The sequence below is a fragment of the Podarcis bocagei genome (genome assembly GCF_964188305.1).
Source record: "Podarcis bocagei genome assembly, chromosome: 18".
In the NCBI taxonomy this organism is placed as follows: Eukaryota; Metazoa; Chordata; class Lepidosauria; order Squamata; family Lacertidae; genus Podarcis; species Podarcis bocagei.
Window position 1 is genome coordinate 2,640,991 of NC_138144.1, and position 20,785 is coordinate 2,661,775.

Sequence of the window (20,785 nt, forward strand, 5' to 3'; positions counted from 1 at the left end):
GCTGTGGGTTAAACCACAGAGCCTAGGGCTTGCCGATCAGAAGGTCGGCGGTTCGAATCCCCGCCACGGGGTGAGATCCTGTTGCTCGGTCCCTGCTCCTGCCAACCTAGCAGTTCAAAAGCACGTCAAAGTGCAAGTAGATAAATAGGTACCACTCCGGCGGGAAGGTAAACGGCGTTTCAGTGCGCTGCTCTGGTTCGCCAGAAGCGGCTTAGTCATGCTGGCCACATGACCTGGAAGCTGTACGCCGGCTCCCTCGGCCAGTAAAGCGAGATGAGCGCTGCAACCCCAGAGTCGTTCACGACTGGACCTAATGGTCAGGGGTCCCTTTACCTTTTTATGTATGTGTCCAGCAGAACAAAGCCAAGAGCCAGGGCTCTACCTCATAACAGCAACCCAACCTACAAATGCAATACAACACAACATGTGACCCTTGGTGGGTAGGAGAGGGCAACATCATGTACCCTTCTTCCCACGACACCACAGCAGTAATGAGGACAACACTTGACGTCACAATGTTGCTGCTTCATCTACAATTCATTCACTAAGGGAGAACTCTGGTCTCCACCAGCACCCAACCCCAAGCAAAGACGAACCAAGCATACCTCCCCACACAGAGAAGGCAGTTCTTTTTATATCTCTTTCTCTGGGCACCAAGATAAAAGAACTACCCTGCCCGAATGAGTAATGGCTTTGCCTTGTCAACTTGAGCCAGAAAACTGGATCTACTCCGCAGGCGAGCCACACCCTAAGGATGGTTGCCATCAGACAGACAAGTCTCGCTGGAAGCTAGTTCTGAGTGCTACGGGAAGCTGAGCAACAACAGGTTCTTTGAGGGAAATTTTGGTGCACAGGACACTTATGATAGCATCGTGAACTTCCATCACTGCTGGTATCGCCAGGAAGGTAGAACTGGAACCCAGTGTCTAAGGCTTGCTTTGCATGTGGAGTGACCCAGGTTCGATCCAGGTTGACACCTCCAGTTAAACAGGAGCAGGTGATGTAAAAGGCCCCTTCTGAGCCCCTTCCTGTCAGGGTATAAAACACTGGGCAGGATGGACAAATAGCCTGACCTGGTAAAGGAAGATTTCAAGGCTCCTATGATCTCTAATGCAGGCAGAATAGACAACAACAGAAAGTGGAGGCAGGGGAAAGTACTCTATTATTATTATTATTATTATTATTATTATTATTATTATTATTATTATTGCCGCTGCTGCTTTACCATCAAGTAAGCTTTGCAGGAAGCAGCTCCAGGTGTTAAAACTTTACCACCAGGTATTAAAACTCAACCCAGCCTCAAGATCATTTCACATGGGGCTGAAGAGGAAATCTTCAGGAGAATTAAGGTAAAGGTAAAGGGACCCCTGACCATTAGGTCCCCTCGTTGCAGACTCTGGAGTTGCGACGCTCATCTCGCTTTATTGGCTGAGGGAGCCGGCGTACAGCTTCCGGGTCATGTGGCCAGCATGACCAAGCCGCTTCTGGCGAACCAGAGCAGCACACGGAAACGCCGTTTACCTTCCTGCTGGAGTGGTACCTATTTATCCACTTGCACTTTGACGTGCTTTTGAACTGCTAGGTTGGCAGGAGCAGGGACCGAGCGACGGGAGCTCACTCCGTCATTGCGGGGATTCGAACCGCCGACCTTCTGATCGGCAAGTCTTAGGCTCTGTGGTTTAACCCACAGCGCAGTCACCTAAAAGCTCCACATCTTTGCACGTAGGAATCAAACAGGAAAATAGGAATAGGAAGCTGCTTTATAACAAGTCAAATCATGGGGCCATCTAACTCAGTACTGTCTTCACTATCTGGCAACAGCGGCTCTCCAGGGTTTTTCAGGCAGGGGCATTCCCAGCGATACCTGGGGACGCTGGTGGAGAATGAACCGGGGCCTTTTCTGCACAAAGCAGATGTTTGAGCACTGAGCTACATATATGGCCCCTTCCCACATTTCTACAGTTTGTGGAATCCAATGAACAGACTGATTTGGACCACTATGGGGAGGGAAGGCAAGCCCTTGCTTAAAAGGTAAAGGGACCCCTGACCATTAGGTCCAGTCGTGGCCGACTCTGGGGTTGCGAAGCTCATCTCACTTTATTGGCCGAGGGAGCCAGCGTACAGCTTCTGGGTCATGTGGCCAGCAGGACTGAGCCGCTTCTGGCGAACCAGAGCAGCGCACGGAAACACCGTTTACCTTCCCACCGGAGTGGTACCTATTTATCTACTTGCACTGGTGTGCTTTCGAACAGCTAGGTTGGCAGGAGCAGGGACTGAGCAACGGGAGCTCACCCCGTCGCGGGGATTTGAACCGCCGACCTTCTGATCGACGTCCTAGGCTCTGTGGTTTAACCCACAGCGCCACCCGCATCCCAGTCCTTGCTTAAGATCAGACAAATTCAGGTTTATCCGAGCTCTTGAAATCTACCACTGGGAAAACAGACATCCAACAAAAAGAACTTTCCTTTTTTTAAAAACTAGTGCAGAGTTTAGGGCAGCTTTCCGTGCAAACGCATGAATACCGCTCCAAGTGTTTTGGCTCGCTTTAATAATGCGCAGTGCCCATCAATGGCTGTGCAGAAAGCACAGAGTGTGCCTACGGAGGAGGGCTTTCCAGGGATATCAATACCGAGAGATGTCACCACCACTGTTAGCAAGGCAGGACTCCAGCACTCACCCACAATCTTATCACAAGCTTGGCTGAAGCAGGCATCAAGAGATGCCCAAGCACAATCCCAACCGCACAGGTCTAATGAATACTTGAGAGGCACCCTATTATTCACCAATGAAAGGGGGAGAGGCAACTTGTGTGGAACTAATGGCTACACTGGAGGGGCGCAGCTTAATTCTTGGATGTCAGGTGTGTGTGACTAAAACAACTTGCATGCAAGGAAGTTCACGTGCTGAAATATAGTCCATTGACGAAGCACTCTCATTCTAGAGGGCTAAGGCAATTTGAGGATGTTGACGCTAGGAATCTTTTCCACATACAAAACGCTTTCCCATTCTCATTGACTTGCAAAAATTTGGAAAGGTAGAGAGCATTAAGATTCCCATGTTACAAAGAACTGAGGCTGAGATGTTGCAAGTGGTGCAAGGTCACCCAACAGAAATGACAATAAATGACAAACTATGGATATGGGGTTGGTTTTACTTGTCCCTGACCCTGCTCTGGCATGTTCCCTAACACATTAAATCCCATTTCCCCCCTTTTACTGAAGGGGCTCAGAGCAGCCAACATTTCCATTAAAATTACTGTAATGCCCACCCCACCCCCGCCTCAAAACATATCCTAAGCCAAGCATCTTTCTGCAAGGAGGAGGGACTTTGAAATCTTTTCAGTCTTCCAGCTCTATTGTAAATTATTTCTGGCCACCTTGACAAATATTCAGGCAAAAAAGAAAAGTGCAGGGTTTTCTGAGGTCAAGCAGAGCAGCTGTATGTAAATAAAGTGTGGCTATTTATACACAGCTCCATAGATTGCCACAAGCTAAGACAGTTTTGGCCTTTGGCTTTGTGTTAGATGGGATTCTGGTACACTGAGCAAATGCAGAACAAACCGCCGCTGCAGCCTGAAGATGGCATGGAGAAATAAATAAATAAACAGACCACGAGAGAAGCAAGCTACCTTGCACCAAACCGTTCCAACAAAACCTCTCATCTTCCAGCGCTCGGTCACTGCCATCTTAACTATTTTACCAGCAGCTCATCTCCTATGCCGTGGGGAACCGGGTTTGCTTGACCCTTCATTTTAAGCAACACTTTCCTTAATGCTAAAACAAAATGCTACTAACAACAGCAACAACAAGGAACAGGTACTTCTACATACCTAACTGAAAGCCCCGAGGAACAGGGTAGCAAAGCACAGAAAAGCAATCCGTATTATTTATAGGCTCTCGCTCCCTTGGATTATTTTGGGCTCCGCTGGAAGGCCGAGATAGAAATTTAATAAATAAATAGTTTTAATGGCCATAGGGAATTTTCTCCAGGCTAGATGCAATCCAAGAAGAAGAAGAAGAAGAAGAAGAAGAAGAGGAAGAAGAGGAGGAGGAGGAGTTTGGACTTGATATCCCGCTTTATCACTACCCTAAGGAGTCTCAAAGTGGCTAACAATCTCCTTTCCCTTCCTCCCCCACAACAAACACTCTGTGAGGTGAGTGGGGCTGAGAGACTTCAAAGAAGTGTGACTAGCCCAAAGTCACCCAGCAGCTGCATGTGGAGGAGTGGAGAAGCGAACCCGGTTCACCAGATTATGAGTCTACCGCTCTTAACCACTACACCACACTGGCTCTCCAAAGGAGAGCCTTAAAGGAGTCTTGGGCTTGCGCGCTCCCTCTCCTCGCTCTGTGTGCATGGCAATTCTGTCCCTCCTTTACTTCCAGGAAAGGATGCAATTGCTGAGCACGAGGTGAGGAAGAAGGGCAAGGATGCAGCAGCAGCAGCAGCACAAGCGCCTTTTATCAGATTCGGCCAGTATGCAGGCTGCAACCTTGCCTGGATGGAGACAGTTTGGCAACAATCACCCATGCTCTGTTACCTGAGATGGATGTGGGATTGCCTCTGAAAATGGCCTGGAAGATGCAGTTGGTCAAGAAAAGCACCGCAAGATTAACTGGGGCTAATCTAGTCTGTTTCTGTGCTCAAGTTAAACCTTTAAGGCTCTAAATAACTTCAGACTAAGTGACCTGGAAGGCCACATACATACCTGCCCACACCTTACGATCCTCTTTGGAGGGCCTGTTCCAACTGTCCCTGCTGAATAAAGCAAGGCAGGCAACGACCAAGGAGAGGAGAGGGCAATTTGGTGAAGCAATAGCCTTCCCAGGAAGGCTCACCCAGTGGCGTAACATGGGTTGCCAAAGCCCGGGGCAAGGCAAGTATCCTCGGCTTGCCTATCGATAGGCGGGAACTGAGGGGCAAAAGCTAAGCAACATACCCGAGTAGCAGCCGTGGCGTCCCGTGAGCACTGAGCATGGCAGAGAATGGAATGGGGGATTGGTCAGGAGCAGGGTTCCTTCCAAAACCCGTGCAGAGGACATTGGGAGATTTAAATGTGAGAAGGAGGGCATACTACTTTTAAAATTTATTACTTCTTTTTCTTTTGAAATTTTGCACCCCTGGGAATATTTACGTCGCTAGCAACCACCCCTGTGACCCCACCAATGCTACGCCGCTAGCTACTCGCCTAGTAAAATTTCGTGATCTTTCTGGTGACAGGTGAATATCATTTTTTTCTAACCAGCCCTTTAAAATTACTTAAGTAATTTAGACCTCTGTTTTTTAATGGTGGGTTGCATCAAGTTGTGTTGTGTTGATGCTGTTCTTGAATGGCTTCATGTTTTACTTTGTATTTTAATTTTTTTATAACTTATTTACTGTATGTCACCCAGAGAACTTTATGTTATGGGATGCCCTGCTAACATAGCAAACAAACGAAATTAAATCAGAAGCTCCTTGAAGGCTCTCTCTCTCTCTCAGAAGCAAACCAAGCTCTGCCATTGTGCCTAAAATCAGCCCATTCCTACTGCATTATCTTTCTCTTCACCACAGAAGGAAAACAGTTTCCTATGAAACCACAAATAATGAGCAAGCTACAAATAAGCTTACAAATCCAATTTATTAAAACAACACAGATTATTGTGGCCACATTTACTGTGCCACATTCCACAGGATCAGGAAATTAAAAAAACCCATTTGCTATTAGAATTTTATAAGTGCTGCGAGGACACCCAGAATCGACAGCACCCATAACGCTGAGAATTTTGCTGTTGCTAACTGGCATCAGGATCTAGCACTTGTTAGGCCAACAAGCAAAGAGCATTCATTGAATCTTTATGAAGTCTAGAGGAAATCCAGTCCCACTTGCAATGGGTCTACAGGTTGCTTGTCCAGCCGCATATACCTTGACCTAGACCAATAACAGGGAACCTATGGCTCTCCAGATGTTGATGAACTCCCATCATCCCTGACCACTGGCCATGCTGGCTGAGGCGGACTGAGATTGTAGTCCAACATCTGGAGGACCACAGGTTCCTTACCACTGACATAGGTGGTCTACACTTAGCTATTTTAGTCATTGTATGCCTTTTAAAAATAAAAGTATTTACTGCATTGTTGCCTGAAGTGGATTTGCACTGGTCATAGGTGACTGCTAAGAACATTTGGGCATTTCAGTTACCGTATTTTTCACACTATAAGACGCACCAGACCACAAGACGCACCTAGTTTTTGGAGGAGGAAAACAAGAAAAAAAATATTCTGAATCTCAGAAGCCAGAACAGCAAGAGGGATCGCTGCGCAGTGAAAGCAGCAATCCTTCTTGCTGTTCTGGCTTCTGGGATAGCTGCGCAGCCTGCATTCGCTCCGTAAGATGCACACACATTTCCCCTTACTTTTTAGGAGGGAAAAAGGGAGTCATATTTTTCACCTGAGGTTTCACAGCTCAGTTTAAAAATTTAAAATTCAGCTCATATGAACAAGGCTGATAGAAGCAGCTTGTTTCCTGCCACCTTGAGTGCTACTCTGACAATGGTAAGGCAGTATAGCTTATCAGTATTTTTCTTTTAAAAATTACTGCAGCAGCAACAACGTACTTGATGCTTTACCAAGTAACAAAGACAGGGCCCAACCTCAAGACACTTAAAGCAGAAATGTCAACAGCGGCTTAGCAACACACTACAAGGAAAGAGCTTGCAAGGAATGAATGTCTTTAAGTGCATTTCAGATGGGAATATGAATTAGCTTTATGAGGGATGGTGTAAGACTCAAGGAAAAGGTAGACTTTGATGAGAAAATGCTTCACAACTCACAGAGCAGAAATCCTCCCAATGAGTAGAACCCAAAGGACGAGCCATTCTTCTTGTCACATCCCAAAAAGTATTCAGATGACTGTCTACTTGCAACCCTGGCATAATGCTTATACTTTTGCCACCATCCTCATTTTGCATGCCGTACCTCTTAAGCATAGGGACGCGGGTGGCGCTGTGGGCTAAAGCCTCAGCGCCTAGGGCTTGCCGATCGAAAGGTCGGCGGTTCGAATCCCCGCGGCGGGGTGCGCTCCCGCTGCTCGGTCCCAGCGCCTGCCAACCTAGCAGTTCGAAAGCACCCCCGGGTGCAAGTAGATAAATAGGTACCGCTTACCAGCGGGAAGGTAAACGGCGTTCCGTGTGCTGCGCTGGCTCGCCAGATGCAGCTTTGTCACGCTGGCCACGTGACCCGGAAGTGTCTCCGGACAGCGCTGGCCCCCGGCCAATAGATGTGAGATGGGCGCACAAACCCCAGAGTCTGTCAAGACTGGCCCGTTCGGGCAGGGGTACCTTTACCTTTACCTCTTAAGCATGGGCCTGATAGTAGAAGAAACTTTATGATCAAACTGCTTGATATTAAACTAAATGTGAAGCAATGTATGGAGGCGTAATCTAAATATTATAGTTGCTGGTTTTAAGCATCTTTTCCATTTTCAGCATGGTAAAGTTTCTTCGATTTCAGGCTATGTATGCTTATTTCCTATAGAATGGCAGCTGAGTGAGCTAGGGCTTAGATATATTCCCCCAGCTCTTTTCCTACATACTGTACTGCAGACATCGCTGTTCAACATTTGGAGCACGGTGACTAAGGACGACATATACAAAGACTCAACCAGTGAGCTATTTTGAGGTTATAGATTAAAAGCATGAAATCCCTTAGAAGGCTTTACAAAAGTAAACCCCCCCCCTTCAAATTCAGCCATTCCCAGGATGGAAATTGATCTGTGGAAATCTGCCCGGGAACAAGAAATATAAAGGCACGTTGGGCACCCCAGGAGGTCTTATCTGCATGTGGCAGAGAAGTAAAAAACGAGATACAAAAGAGAATCTTCTTTTTAAGCCTTTATCCCTCCTCCAGTGTGGGCTGCCTCGGCCTCAGAGGCTGAAAGCAAAGCCGTGCCTTTGCCAGCCGTGCTCAACACAAGAGGGGCAAGCTCCATGCATCAAGGGGTAGCATTGATGAATCACCAGTGTTCTTGTCCTACACAGGTTCTCAACCTCCTTCAACTGCAGGAAGGGGACTTAAGAGGCACGAGAGAGACTGTTTCAGGAGCAAAAGTCCAAATATGATGGCTTGTATAGGGTCACAAGGGACAAGGAGGAGCATGGTTCAGCAACCAATGCCCACCTTCCCTCACAAAGTGTGCAGAGGGACCTCAAATAATAATTGGAGCTCTTCACAAGGGAGACACTGGAGCTGCCGCAGATCCCAGCCTGATGACCTTGTGCCCCAGCTGCATAGCCAGGTGCAAGCTGCCAGCTGCTCCACAGCCTTAGATTTGTACTGCCGAGCTAGAAACCCATCACCCAAAAGGCCGCAAGCAGGATGTCAGAGGATGTGGGGGTTTGGGGTGTGTGTGTTGTGAGAGGAACCCCAAAACGCATGCCAGAGGGCAACAAATGGCCTGGGCCTCTGAACTGATTAGGGAGCTGGACATGAGCCCACAATCTCACTACAATCTCGATCTATATCCACATATTACCTAAGGAGTAATTTAAGAGCACCTGACAAGTATTACCCCCAACAGTGTTATCACTATATGCACCAACACACGTCCTCAACAGTTGAATCACCTCCCTGTGTGTTTTGGAAGGAATGGAGCCCAGGAAAGGAACAAGTCCAGTGCCTCAACCATATAAAAGCATACAGTATGCTGAAAGAACCTTTCGCTGCCATGTCTGCTCCACCGTCCAATAATCCAGGAGACAGATCTCTGCGTATCTGCTGGGAGCCCTCTAGTCTGATACAACCCACCGACTGGGGTCTCAAATCCCAACAGCAGCCACCTCTCCATTGGAGGTTGTGCTCCAAATCCCCATTCGCTTATCTGCAAAGTAGCAATCACAGACCAACAGCCCCCTAGAGAGAACCCTCCTCCATGTTTAAAGGCAGGACGGTGCCATATGGGCTTTCTGGAAGCACCTGGTTCAGTAATGTGGAAAGCGGGGCTTTGGGTGCAACAGACCAAGCAAGGTTCTCGTTTTTTCTGAAATCCATTTGTGCACTTAGCTCCCCCACCCCATGGCTCTGCTGATATAACGACTCCCACCCCATGCTCTCTTTCACCTTCTGTGGCCTTAACCCCCACAGTGCCCACCCATTATTATTTTGAATCCAACCCACCCTAATTAATAGCTCATCCTTTTGGCACAGAGAAAGGTTGGAGATAGACGGAGGGAGGATGCCTTTCGTTAGAGTTTCTTGCAGCTCCTCTCACAACCCCCCCCCAAAACTGACCCTCTCCCAAGCCCTCAACTTCAACCCCACCCCCAAAATAGAGAAGAGTTAAGACACCTTGACCCACCTTGCCCTGCAGTGCAGAGGGGGTAAGAGAGACAAGGGATAGAGGGTACAGAGAAGTGTGTGCTGGCCGCGGGGGCAGGGGGGGAGGTTTCCTTTGGAGAAACTCCTGCCTCATAGCTGAAAAAGTAGGGAGGTTAACCCAGCTTCCTCCCTCCCCACCTCTTCCTGAGCTCTGGGGGAGAGAAAGATCTGAAACTAAAGAGAAAGATTCAAAATAAAGGAAAAATGAACATTAGGTGGTTGACTTTCAGCAGCCCTGCTTGCTGATCGTCAGCCCCCTCCCCAAAATTTATGGCTCTTGTCGCAGAGAGAGATGGAAGGGGGAAAGCGGCAAGGAGGGTGGTTGCGAAGGGGGAGAAAGGCCCTTCCTTTTCACTGCAGGGTCCTCTGTTGGGGGTGGGGATAGAGAGGTCACTCTCTTCTCCAGCCAAATCCAAGAAATCCCTCAACATCCAGGATAAAAAAAGAGAAAGACAGGTAAAGAAGAGAAGGGGCTGAGACCTGTCTCACCCAAACAGGAATAAGGTGTGAGAGTGTGGTCTTTTTTGGGGGGGGGGTCTCCTTCTTTTTTCCTTCCCTTACAACAAGGCTACTATGTAGAAACAGAGGAAGAGGGGGTGTCCTCCCCGTGGCCCCCACTTTCCCCCCACGTGACAGAGCCTTCCCCTAAATACTAAGTGTGGTCATTTGGGGGGGGGCTCCCTCTTTCCCCCCTTCCCTTACAGCAGGGCTACTATGTGGAAACAGAGGGGGGGTGTCCTCCCCGTGACCCCCACTTCCCCCCTCGCCCTGTTCACCCCACACGTGACAGGGCCTTTCCCCCTAAATAGTGAGTGTGTTCTTTTTTGGGGGGGTGCTCCCTCTTTCCCCCCCTCCCCTTACAACAGCGCTATGTGAAAACAGAGGAAGAGGGGGGTGTCCTCCCCGTGACCCCCACTTTCCCCCCACGTGACAGGGCCTTCCCCCTAAATAGTAAGCGATGTCTTTTTTTGGGGGTGCTCCCTCTTCCCCCCCTTCCCTTACAGCAAGGCTACTATGTGGAAACAGAGGGGGGGTGTCCTCCCCGTGACCCCCACTTCCCCCCCTCGCCCTGCCCCCCCCACACGTGATAGGGCCTTCCTACTTCTCCCCAAGTGTGGTCTTTTTGGGGGGAGGTGGGGGCTCCCTTTCTTGCCTTACAACATGGCTACTATGTGGAAACAGAGGAAGAGGGGGTGTCCTCCCCGTGACCCCCACTTCCCCCCACGTTACAGGGCCTTCCCCCTAAATAGTAAGTGTGGTCTTTGGGGGGGGCTCCCTCTTTCCCCCCTTCCCTTACAACAGGGCTACTATGTGGAAACAGAGGGAGAGGGGGGTGTCCTCCACGTGACCCCCACTTCCCCCCAAGTGTGGTCTTTGGGGGGCTCCCTCTTTTCCCCCCTTCCCTTACAGCAGGGCTACTATGTGGAAACAGAGGGGGGGTGTCCTCCCCGTGACCCCCACTTCCCCCCCACGCCCTGCCCCCCCCACACGTGACAGGGCCTTCCCCCCTCCCTTACCCGATCTCGTCGGCGCTCCCCACGCTGTTCATGGCGGGGGCGCGAAGGCCCTGGGCCCGCTCGGCTGCCCCTCCGCCTCCTCCTCTCTCGCCGCTGCCTCTTTCTGCTTCCTCCTCCGGCGCTGAGGTGAACCCGAGCGGGGTGTGAGGGGGGGGGAGAGAGGAGGAGGCGGCGGCGGCGGTTGTGGCTGCTGCTGAGGCGGCTTTCTCTCTCTTCTCTTCTCTCCTTCTTGCCTTCCTTCCTCTCCGGCTCCTCTTCCGCCACCGCCGCCTCTCCTCCTCTTCCTTCTCTCGGGGCTTTTCCTATTTTACCTCACACAAGAGGGCCCCGGCGACCAAGCAGCAGCCAGCGGGCGTCGCGCGCATGCGCAAGCGGCACGCACGCACACGCGCGCGCCCTCGCCCCTCCGTTTCCCTGCGGCCGCCAACCGCCGCTCCCGGCCGGACAGCGCCGCACTGCGCTTGCGCCAAAGCGCGAGGAGGCGGAGACCGCTGGCTTTCTTTTCCTTTCTACGCTCCACCCACTATTCGCCATTGGCTGAGTTCTAAACGGGGTTTACCGCAGGGGCGGGAGGGCGACGCGGGTAGCTGAAGGGAGGAAGAGGCGGTGCGCACGCGCGTTGCTCGTCAAGGTGGGTTTATTCGCGAAAGGCATTATGGGAGGTGTAGTTTTTTGAAAAATATAATTCGTTAATGTAGGCGGAGAAAACGTCTCGCCTTCCTAAAGGATGATGGGAAGTGTAGTTTGTAGCCGCTCGCACGCAGAGCACGTCTTTGCGCCCGCCTGAGGGGTCAGGAAGAGAAAGGGTTAGAGGAGAAAGGTGCGCATGCGCTGAGGAAACGTAGCGTATTTTGCCGCCGCAAGGCTTCATGGGGGTTGTAGTCCGTTGGGCTGAGGGGAGGAGAATGGAATTATTATAGGAAAAGTTTTCAGGCCATTTGTGTGAGGGAGGGAATGTCTGTTTTAAGAGGATTAAATAGATTCTAAGGGGGAAGGAAAAGAAGCTTTTGGTGCCAGCCTCCCACAAAATGCCTTTTAGTAGGAAATGAGGCACTCTGTACATGCTCAGAGACACCTTTTATCCTGAACTCACATGTACGTGATTGTGCATGGAAACTAACCTACTGGGGGAAAAAGTAAAAAAAAATAAAATGCATTTATTGCCTGGCTCATTTGGCCTCTGGTGGCCCTCATAAAGTTGCTCAGAGTGAAATGCGGCCCTTAGGGCCAGTATAACTTACCTGGTGCATATTGGGGCAAATAAATAAATAAGCAAATAAATTTCACATGGACCATGAATAAAACCTCGAGGGGTCTTGATGGAGACGTCGACCCAAGCGTGCAGCAGCCCTGACAAAGGCAAATCCCATGCCAGGGATCATAATAATAATAATAATAATAATAATAATAATAATAATAATTTATTTATACCTTAATATTTATTTATATTATTTATTATTTATCTTGGGAGAAGAAAAGGCTCAAGAGTAAACCCTATACCAGGGGTCAGCAAACTTTTTCAGCAGGGGGCCGGTCCCCTGTCCCTCAGACCTTGTGGGGGGGACGACTATATTTTGGAGAAAAAAATGAATGAATTCCTGTTGTTGTTCAGGATCTGTCCTTCCAGTGAGCACTCAGGGCTGATTTCCTTCCGAATGGAGAGGTTGGATCTTCTTGCAGTCCATGGGACCCTCAAGAGTCTCCTCCAGCTCCAGAATTCAAAAGCATCCATTCTTCGGCGATCAGCCTTCTTTATGGTCCAGCTCTCACTTCCATACATCACTACTGGGGAAATCATGGCTTTAACTATACAGACACCCTATATATAGAAAGGAGCAAACCAGTGATATTTTAGGGAACAGGCAAGCAAGTCCATGACTTGCATCACAGGAGTCTGCACAGCACAAAACACTGTTGCTGTATGCAGGTTTTATTTTATTGGTTTTTTATCTTATATTTTGAAAATTTACATCCATTTTTTCCCTTTAATTTTTTTTTGGAGGCCCCCAAGAGAGTGGGGCCCTAAGCTACAGCTCATTTAGCTTATACGTAAATCCAGAACTGGATGGGTGCATGCAAGAGTTATCCAGCAGGCGTCCCCTCGTTCCTTTCCCATTTGGAAATGGGCGTTGCAAAATGAGAGGGGGGGGGGAGGCATGGAATCACCCTTCCCTTTTCAACTCAGCACTCCTGAGATGCAGAGTCAGCTGTTTTCCTTTCACCCCCCCCCCCAGCTTCATCTATTTAAAGCCAACTTATTTAAAGTCCAAAGGGGTTCCTGCTGGGATCTGTTAAATCTCCAGCTCTCTCTTTCTCTCTCTCTGCCTCTCCAGCTCCAGCCAACATGACTTCCTCCTCCGAAACCGCCCAACCAATTTTCCTGGAAGGGGAGAACTGCAAGCCCTCCTGGAAAGAAGCGGCCGCAGGGTATGACACAACGGACACCCACTTGCAGATCATGGGGAAGCCGGTTATGGAGCGCTGGGAGACCCCCTACATGCATTCCCTCGCCTCCGTGGCCGCTTCGAAAGGTAGGACGGTGCATTTACCGTATTTTTCGCTCTATAAGACGCACCAGACCACAAGGCGCACCTAGTTTTTGGAGGAGGAAAACAAGAAAAAATATATTCCGAATCTCAGAAGCCAGAACAGCAAGAGGGATCACTGCGCAGTGAAAGCAGCAATCCCTCTTGCTGTTCTGGCTTCTGGGATAGCTGCGCAGCCTGCATTCGCTCCATAAGACGCGCACACATTTCCCCTGACTTTTTAGGAGGGGAAAAGTGAGTCTTACAGAGCAAAAAAGACGGTATGTTTTGTTTCGCTGCATTCCAGTTTTTCTCTCTCCCTGTTGAATCTACGCAACGACCCTGCGAAGGCTGGCCAGGCTGAGAGGCCAGTGGCTGGCTTGCAAGTTAGCCCAGTTCGCTTCAGGGCCAAGTGTTGGGAGAAAGGAACCCGGTCTCTCCCTGGTGCCAGCCTGACACGCTAAATCGCAATGTTGTGGTCATTGGAGGTTTGTGAGCAAGCCTACCTTCAAGGGGTGTTGCTGCCGTAGTGCATCAGCGCTCCAAATTCCCCGCTTTCGCGGTAGCGGCCAGAACTGGTGGACATCCCACAAAGCTGAATATTGCGAGATTCGGGAAAGGCGGAAGAAAAGATGACTCAGGGTTAAACTACGGAACTCCCTGCCACAGGAAGGAGGCGGTAATGTTGGTCTTGTACTTGCGCCCCCCCCCCCCGTGAGAATAGGATGTTGGCCCAGGGGGTTCCCTTTGGCTTGATCCTGCAGCCAGACTCTCCTGACATTCCCTTGCTGGTTCAACGTTGCCAGCCTATCCTAAGCTACTCCTTGTCTGAAAGACTCTGGGTTCTACCCAGCTATAACCTCTGCCCCAGAGTAGACCCGTTGGAAGGAATGCTCCAAAGTTAGTCAGGCCCATTAATTTTAGTGGGTCTCCTCCGAGTAGGGCTAGCGTTGGCGGCAACACGTTCCCTCTCTGGCTGCACCGACACCCTAAAGCACATTCCGCTCCCACCCAAGGGGAAAAGAAAACCCCCGGGAACTATACGATATATACAATATACGATATCTTTATTGTCATTGTCCCATGCAGAACAATGAAATTGAAAAACTACATAAAACATTCAAAAACCCCTAAAAACTCTGAAACCCCATTTTAAAATACACTATACTATAGAGACCCCTTATGCTGCGTTTAGAACCAGAATTGCATTTGCGTAGAAACTGTTTCTCAGACGGCTAGTCCTGGTCTTTAGAACCCTATATACCTTCTTCCAGAAGGCAGAAGCTGAAAAAGATCATTTCCGGGGTGCGTACTATCCTGCACTATCTCTGCCGCTTTCTTATGGCACCTGGAAGCATAGATTTGATCCAAGGTGGGAAGAGTGCACCCAATTATTCTCTCCGCAGTCTTTACAACCCTGGACAGCATTGTTTTTCCCCTGGCCGTGCAGCTCCCAAACCACACACACAGACCGTAAGTTAATACGCTCTCCACAGTGCAATGGTAAAATGCCATCAACAGGTCCTTTGAGAGATTGTTTTTCCAGAGGATTCTCAGAAAATATAGTTTGCCCTGCAGTGCTACAACTCCCAAAGAAACATAAAAGGTATCTGTGTTTATATGATTTGGATCCATGCACAGTTGAGGAAGCCCCTTGGGGCGAAACGGGGGAATATCCAGGAGTTATTGTCTACCTGTGACTCTACCAGTGCCAGTTTCTTAAATCTACCAACCTCATCGTCTTCATTTGACACTTACAAGACTATTTCATGGTTCTCTTCTAAGGTATACACCAGACAGAAAAATACAAGAGAGGATGAATAAATTAGACCGACAAAATAGGAATCGCATTTTGTACATACTGGACTTGGTTAACTGAATAAGCTACATTTTAATATGTCATGTCACGATGCTGACTTTGATGTTATGAGAAGCTGCATCTAATTTTGAGAAGTAAGGTAAAAGTAAAGGGACCCCTGACCATTAGGTCCAGTTGTGACCGCGCTCATCTCGCTTTATTGGCCGAGGGAGCCGGCGTACAGCTTCCAGGTCATGTGGCCAGCAGGACTGAGCCGCTTCTGGCGAACCAGAGCAGGGCACAGAAACACCGTTTACTTTCCCGCTGGAGTGGTACCTATTTATCTACTTGCACTTTGACGCGCTTTCGAACTTCTAGGTTGGCAGGAGCAGGGACCGAGCAACGGGAGCTCACCCCGTCGCAGGGATTCAAACTGCCGACCTTCTGATCGTCAAGTCCTAGGCTCTGTGGTTTAACCCACAGCGCCACCCGCGTCCCTATAATTTTGAGAAGTAGCTTCTAGTAAATGACTTTACAATTGTTAATATACAACCTATGACCTCTACGTGTTTTTTTTCAAGTGGATTTGCGTAATATAGGCAATTCTAGTGGTTTTGAGCTACAACTCCCAGACCCTTTAGCTAACAGTCCAGGGATTATTGGACGCGGGCGCAGCAGTGAAGGAATGTGCTTTAGCCTTTTCCGCCCCTCACCCCAAGTCTTCCTGCCTGAGACCTCCTTGTGTTGCAGCAGAGTTAAGAATAGCCACTCTGCAAACTATCTCCCCCTTTAAAAAAAACACTTGTCTGTGGGTTCGATTCAGGGGTTGGGCTTTTCCCGACAGCTGCGGGCTGAGACGTGGAATATAAGCCTAAGGGAAGAATGATTCTCTTGGATAGAGCATCTTTATATGTTAACAGTGAACCTTGGCCTTCTCGTGTTTAGCCAGAAGGCCAACACACAAACTTGTTCCACGCACTTTTGTTTCTGGCAATATTTAAGGGGGGCATGCTTCCCCCCCCCCAGATGATAGGCAATGCCATTCAAAGGGTGTCCATGCTCCGCATCTTGTGATTGATTATGCGGGGCGGGTCTTACCTGGGCCTCCCCGATATTTTATTCAAATTGGCACCCCTGCTTCCAAACTGATCAGGCATGTGTTGGGGGGGGGGCAGCCAATTTAGAAGCTGACTTTTGAATTTCGGACCCAAGACTTTTTCTTGCTCGTACTGCACTTGCTGCCTGCATTGAATTGTAAGTAAACTTCTTGTTCAACAACAACAATTTTATTATTTATACCCCGCCCATCTGGCTGGGTTTGTTTATCTTACTTAAAAAAGTGTGCTTCATTCTATGCAACGGGGGGTGAAAGGGGGGGGTGTCAGCAGACCCCAAAGAAAAGGCATTAAAAGCCGTAATTGCCTTATTCCTGCGCTTTAGCAGGCTGCAAAATGTAAGAGCCTTTGACTCTACTGAAAAGGCTTCGCAGCCCATTCACTTTTTCTATTTCTCCCACACGTAGGTGGGAAAGGAGGTTTAAATGTCCCTCTGCAGATTTAACCCTCAATCCGTCTCCTTAGTCTGCTCAAAGAGTCACGGCCGCTAACCAGACCTCCTTGCTGTTGTGTGTCGCACTCAGGGGGCCGGGTGCTGGAGGTGGGTTTCGGCATGGCGATCGCCGCCACCAAAATCGAGGAGTTCAACATTGAGGAGCACTGGATCATTGAGTGCAATGAGGGCGTCTTCCAGCGGCTGAAGGAGTGGGCGAAAACACAGCCTCACAAGGTATGTCAGAAGATCCCTAAGGCTGAATCAGGTCATAGAGGGGTGTGTGTGTGTGTGTGTGTGTGTGCGTGTGTGTGTGTGCGTGTGTGTGTGTATGTATGTGTGTATATGTGTGTGTGTGTGTATATATATACATACACACACACATATATATATACACACACACACACACACACACATATACATATACATATACTCTCTCTCTCTCTCTATATATATACATATTTTCAGGTATACACAAGCACCATATTTTTCGCTCTATAAGATGCACCAGACCACAAGACACACCTAGTTTTTGGAGGAGGAAAACAAGAAAACAAAAATTCTGAATCTCAGAAGCTAGAACAGCAAGAGGGATCACTGCGCAGTGAAAGCAGCAATCCCTCTTGCTGTTCTGGCTTCTGGGATAGCTGCGCAGCCTGCATTCGCTCCGTAAGACGCACACACATTTCCCCTTACTTTTTAGGAGGGGAAAAGTGAGTCTTATAGAGCAAAAAATACGGTATTACCCATATATTCAATAAACGTTTTAAAGATGTTAAAACGAATGTTTCAAGTTAAACAGAAAATTTTCTGTTTTACAACTTGAAACACCCTTAAAACGTTTATTGAATATATGGGTAATAATTGTGTACACCTGAAAATGTTTGTAGCACTGAGATAAATTCAACAGTGCAAATATTCTGATGTATATAATAATGGAATACTGAATGGTATAGTTTTCTGTAAAATATGCAGGGATGTATGATGTGCAGAATGAACCATGGAAAGAGAAGAAGGGAAGTCGTTGTTGTTTTAAGGATATATTAAAACCATCCAAAGAAGGGGAGTCCATCACCTTCTGAAGGAGCCCATTCCACGGCCAAAAAGGCTCTCACACCCAGTAAATCCTTCCTCATGTTTAGTCAGAAGCTACATAACTCAGAGTGGTTTTCTTCCTTTTGATGATTTTCATAAAACTTTCAATTTTGCGATCTGAAATAAACATTTTACTTTGAAATATCGAACGACTTCCCTTCTTCCCTTTCCATGGTTCATTTTAAAAACTCAGAGTGGTTTTTCAAGGTTTGTGTCTAGAGGGGGAAAGCCCTTATCGGATCCATTCTTTCCCATGCACCTTCGCACCCAGGCCTAACCTGCAAAAGACGAAGCGGTTTAAAGTTTGCAATGTAGACGCGATTCCGGGAGGGGCTGGCACACCCTCTACCAAGAAGCCTGGGATTGAATTTGTGGATTAACGGCAGTACTGTCGTACCTTGGAAGTCGAACAGAATCCTTTCTGGAAGTCCAAAATGTTCGGAAACCCAAGCGCGGTTTCCGATCGGCTGCAGGAAGCTCCTGCAGCCGATCGGACATCTGGCTTCCAAAATATAGTTCACAAACCGGAACAGTCACTTCCGGGTTTGCGGCATTTGGGAGCCAAAACGTTCAGGAACCACCGTATTTTTCGCTCTATAAGACGCACCAGACCATAAGACGCACCTAGTTTTTGGAAGAGGAAAACAAGAAAAAAAATATTCTGAATCTCAGAAGCCAGAACAGCAAGAGGGATCGCTGCGCAGCGAAAGCAGCAATCCCTCTTGCTGTTCTGGCTTCTGGGATAGCTGCGCAGCCTGCATTCGCTCGCTAAGACGCACACACATTTCCCCTTACTTTTTAGGAGGGAAAAAGTGAGTTTTAGAGAGCAAAAAATACGGTAAGCTGTTCGAAAACCAAGGTACAAATTTTAATAATGTTTTTCTGCTTCAATTTTATTTCTTCTTTTGAGTCTTCTTTGCTCTCTGACCCAAAGAACCAAAGCAGGTTAAGCTGATTCCCAGCTGCTGTGTCAGTGGAGTGGTCAGTCATTAACCTCCTCTCCTCTGCTCTGGTCCCAAGGTCGTCCCCTTGAAGGGGTTGTGGGAGGACGTCGTCCCCACCTTGCCCGAAGAACATTTCAACGGTAAGCAGGAGACCCGATGAAAAGGTTTCCTCCCTTTCTCTCAGGACCCCAGAACTGGTGGGCGTCCAATTAAGCTGAACAAGCTGGGAGATTCAGGACGGGTCAAATAAAGCCCTTATTCGCCCCACGCAAACTGTGGAACTCCTTGCCTCAGTAGGCAATCAGGGCCAACTTGGATGGCTTTAAGAGGGGATTAGACAAATTCATGGAGGGGAAAGGCCATCAATGGAAGCTACGTTCTGCCTCCTGGTTGGAGGCAGAAATGGTTTTGAATTCCAGAATAAGGCAATAGTAAGTCTTTCTGTCTTCCGCACAAGAGTCTCTCTGCTGTGATCATATATTAAAATGAAACCCCCACAATTCTTTTCTTACTGTGTATCCATTAATTCGCACCCAGTTCCTGTTGTATTTGCTGTACAGTTTTGGGAGGGCAGGTAGGTATGGAGGACTCCCTGGTCCTGAATGGGGTCACTGTGCCCCTGAAGGACCAGGTGCGCAGCCTGGGAGTCATTTTGGACTCACAGCTGTCCATGGAGGCGCAGGTCAATTCTGTGTCCAGGGCAGCTGTCTACCAGCTCCATCTGAGACCCTCCCTGCCCACAGACTGTCTCTCCAGAGTGGTGCATGCTCTGGTTATCTCCCACTTGGACTACTGCCATGCTCTCTCCGTGGGGCTGCCTTTGAAGGTGACCCAGAAACTACAGCTAATCCAGAATGCGGCAGCTAGACTGGGGACTGGGAGCAGCCGCCAAGACCACATAACACCGGTCTTGAAAGACCTACATTGGCTCCCAGGATGTTTTTAAGCACAATTCAAAGTGTTGGTGCTGACCTTGAAAGCCCTAAACGGCCCAGTAGACCTGAAGGAGCGTCTCCACCCCCATCGTCCAGCCCAGACACTGAAGTCCAACTCCGAGGGCCTTCTGGCGGTTCCCTCATTGTGAAACATGAGGTTACAGGGAACCAGGCAGAGGGCCTTCTCGGTGGTGGTGCCCGCCCTGTGGAACGCCCTCCCACCAGATGTCAAGGAAATAAACAACTACCTGACTTTTAGAAGACATCTGAAGGCAGCCCTGCTCAGGGAAGTTTTTTATGTTTGATGCTTTATCATATTTTTAATATTCTGTTGGGAGCCGCCCAGAGTGGCTGGGGAAACCCAGCCAGATGAGTGGGGTATAAACAACAACAACAATTATTATTATCCCAATTTTTAAAAATCATCTCTGATTTTTATGAACTCCCAATCCTACCTTGCCATTGGCCATGCTTGTTTTGGCTGATGGGAGCTGTATCTCAGCATCGTCTGGGGGCCAGATGTTCCCCACCTCTGGAATAAAGAAGTCCACCTTTTGCTTTAGGAGGTGCGGGAGACTCGTAAGTTTGCAAAGTAACCTCTTCTGTTTTCCTGTTTCTTTCCTGCAACCTCCAGGAATCCTCTATGACACGTACCCTCTCTCGGCCGAAACCTGGCACACTCACCAGTTCAGCTTCATCAAGGTAAGGCACGACAGCAGTTGCAAAAAGCGAGGTATTTCTTCCTAAAGAAATATCGCAAGCCCAAAAGCAAAGCCTTCAGGGCAGGAATGATCAAGAGTATTTTTTGAGCGCTCCCTGGCAGTTCCTGGGAAGGTAGCAACAGGGATTGTGGCTTTCCCTTTGTCGCTGGCGATTGCAGGGTGGTCAGTTTTGAAATCCAGGAGCTCAGCACGGCAGCCGCGAATATAGCCTGAAATCAGGGCCGTATTTAGGTTTGATGAGGCCCCAAGCTACTGAAGGAAACGGGGCCCTTTATACGCCCAGCTGTCCTTTGTCAACAACAAATTGTCACTCTTTTTTGTGTTGAATACATGCTATATGGTAATTTATG

The 20,785-nt window shown here is 48.7% G+C and overlaps 2 protein-coding genes across 9 annotated transcripts in view; one reads left to right on the plus strand and one right to left on the minus strand.

The window, feature by feature from the left end:
• Positions 1-11,258, minus strand: part of DAZAP1 (DAZ associated protein 1) — a 53,425-nt gene extending 42,167 nt beyond the window's left edge. For 3 of the 6 annotated variants that reach the window (XR_014003644.1, XR_014003645.1, XM_081177922.1), the window contains exon 1: positions 10,869-11,254. Coding sequence is in view for 4 of the 6 variants with exons in the window: in XM_081177922.1 (XP_081034048.1) it covers positions 10,869-10,900 (32 nt within the window). In the remaining 2 variants the exon portion in view is untranslated. Of the gene's footprint in view, positions 1-10,868 lie in introns of all 6 variants that reach the window. The other 3 variants (XM_081177923.1, XM_081177920.1, XM_081177921.1) reach the window with 3 other exon arrangements.
• Positions 1-20,785, plus strand: part of GAMT (guanidinoacetate N-methyltransferase) — a 214,627-nt gene that overhangs the window by 190,781 nt on the left and 3,061 nt on the right. For 2 of the 3 annotated variants that reach the window (XM_081178031.1, XM_081178032.1), the window contains exons 2-5: positions 13,202-13,399; positions 16,831-16,976; positions 18,855-18,918; positions 20,348-20,415. In XM_081178031.1, coding sequence (XP_081034157.1) covers positions 13,202-13,399; positions 16,831-16,976; positions 18,855-18,918; positions 20,348-20,415 — 476 coding nt within the window. Of the gene's footprint in view, positions 1-11,808; positions 11,964-13,201; positions 13,400-16,830; positions 16,977-18,854; positions 18,919-20,347; positions 20,416-20,785 lie in introns of those variants that run through there. The other variant, XM_081178030.1, reaches the window with a different exon arrangement.